This window comes from Orycteropus afer, unplaced genomic scaffold, assembly GCF_000298275.1.
Source record: "Orycteropus afer afer isolate SDZICR_OR568_19922 unplaced genomic scaffold, OryAfe1.0 scaffold00177, whole genome shotgun sequence".
Lineage (NCBI taxonomy): Eukaryota > Metazoa > Chordata > Mammalia > Tubulidentata > Orycteropodidae > Orycteropus > Orycteropus afer.
In genome coordinates this window covers 6231466-6233168 of record NW_006921764.1, presented here as the reverse complement: position 1 = coordinate 6233168, position 1703 = coordinate 6231466, and the positions used below count along the sequence as shown (strand labels likewise).

General features: G+C 36.9%; 1 protein-coding gene across 1 annotated transcript in view; it reads right to left on the bottom strand.

The window, feature by feature from the left end:
* ANO4 (anoctamin 4) overlaps positions 1-1703 on the bottom strand; it is a 737041-nt gene that overhangs the window by 51993 nt on the left and 683345 nt on the right. Inside the window, exon 26 of the mRNA XM_042781823.1 lies at positions 336-488. Coding sequence (XP_042637757.1) covers positions 336-488 — 153 coding nt within the window. The remainder of the gene's footprint in view (positions 1-335; positions 489-1703) is intronic.

The window sequence follows — 1703 nt, the reverse complement described above, 5'->3', positions numbered from 1 at the left end:
AGGTCATTCCCTCCCTCCCAAGGGGGCAGCCTGGACTGAGATAGCTGCTTCCCAAGAAACCTAAGAGGCTTAAAATGTTGGTGGGTGTTATATGTCCCAAGGGTCATGAAAGGGATAAAGACTAATTTTCTAGCACTAGCAATTATAACTTTCCCAATAGTTGGCTTTCCTTCTTGTCTATTATTTAAAGATAATATAACTATATTTTTGCAAGAATTAGTTGAATCATCTTACATGGAAACTGTAAGTTACAACCTAAAGTTGGTGGCTGTTTATATTTTATGTACCAGAGGGTTAATATCTTTTTATAAAACAACATATCCAATCCAACTTACCTATGTCTTTGGCCCTTGAAGCTAAAGGTCGTCTCCACTGTGTGACAAATTTGTAAGCATCAAGTCGGATTTCAATGATGTTATTCAGTAAGGCCAGAAGTGGTGCTAGGGGAAAAGCTGCCACAAAGATAGTTGTGAATCCAAACTGAAGAACTGGAGAAGAGAAAAAGGAAAGAGAACAAACAGTATTGGTTTTCCATAACTATTTTCAAAAAGATAATAACCTGAATATGTCATTGTTTTAGCCCATTATTTTTCTCAATACAGAAGGACACAGGACACTAGAAAGAGAAGTACTTGAGGTCCTCAGAGCAATGACATCCTAGGACCAATGAGCATACTTAGAGCTCAGATCTTGTTTTCTAAGTGCTATTCTTCACTTAGGAAGGAACCAGGACTCCTTAGAAAAATAGTTGATTCCTGGGCTGTGGCAGGAAACATACAAGATGAGCCTGGAATATCTTGTGATGCCAGAAAGCAAGGCAGTGCTCAAAAATGATGGGGACATGTCAAAAGGGCAAAACTGCTTGAAGGCACTCTTACTGTCCATAGCAGGAACAACATTTTGTTTTCATTTCTTACATATTTACTACACTGGTACTGTGCACGGAAGGTCCATGCTTGTTCAATGATTTATATGTAATTATAATGAAGAAAGGTCAGGAAATCAAAGAAAACCTATCAAGTGGAAATAAAACATAGGCAAAAATAAATAAATAATGAAAGTACTGAATTATAATGAAAGAATAAAATGAGTATCTGTGATATACATATTAGTACTGTTCTATACTAATATGAATAAATAAATAAATGAGGGGAGGACAGGGATAGCTTTTCTTTACAGCAGAATTCTAGTTAATTAATGTAGAAAGAATAATGAAAATAGAAAATCACCATTAGCAGACACCAAAGTAATAATTATTGCAGGCAAGAACCATGAAAGAATGATAAAATTAGTGGGGAAATTATGATGAAAAAGAGGATATTTACTTATTCTCAAAGTATCTCCCTACATGATACTTAATAATTACAAAGGCAAAAACAATAACTTTATGGTGGAGAAAGTTGGCAAAGAACACCTTCACCATATGATGAAAGTCAGTATCACCAGCAATAAACATACTGACCTCACGTACCCCTCCCTGTATAATGTGCAGAAGCAGCACCTCACTCCTGTGGCACTCCTGCCCAAACCACATCACCCAATCTGATCATGAGCAGACATCAGATAAATCCAAATAGCAGGGGCGTCTACAAAACTAATGACCAACATTCTTCAAAACTGTCAGGATCACAAAAAACCAAAGAAGCCTAAGGAAATGTCATAGATTGGAGGAAGCTAACGAGACACGGCAGCTAAACGTAGCG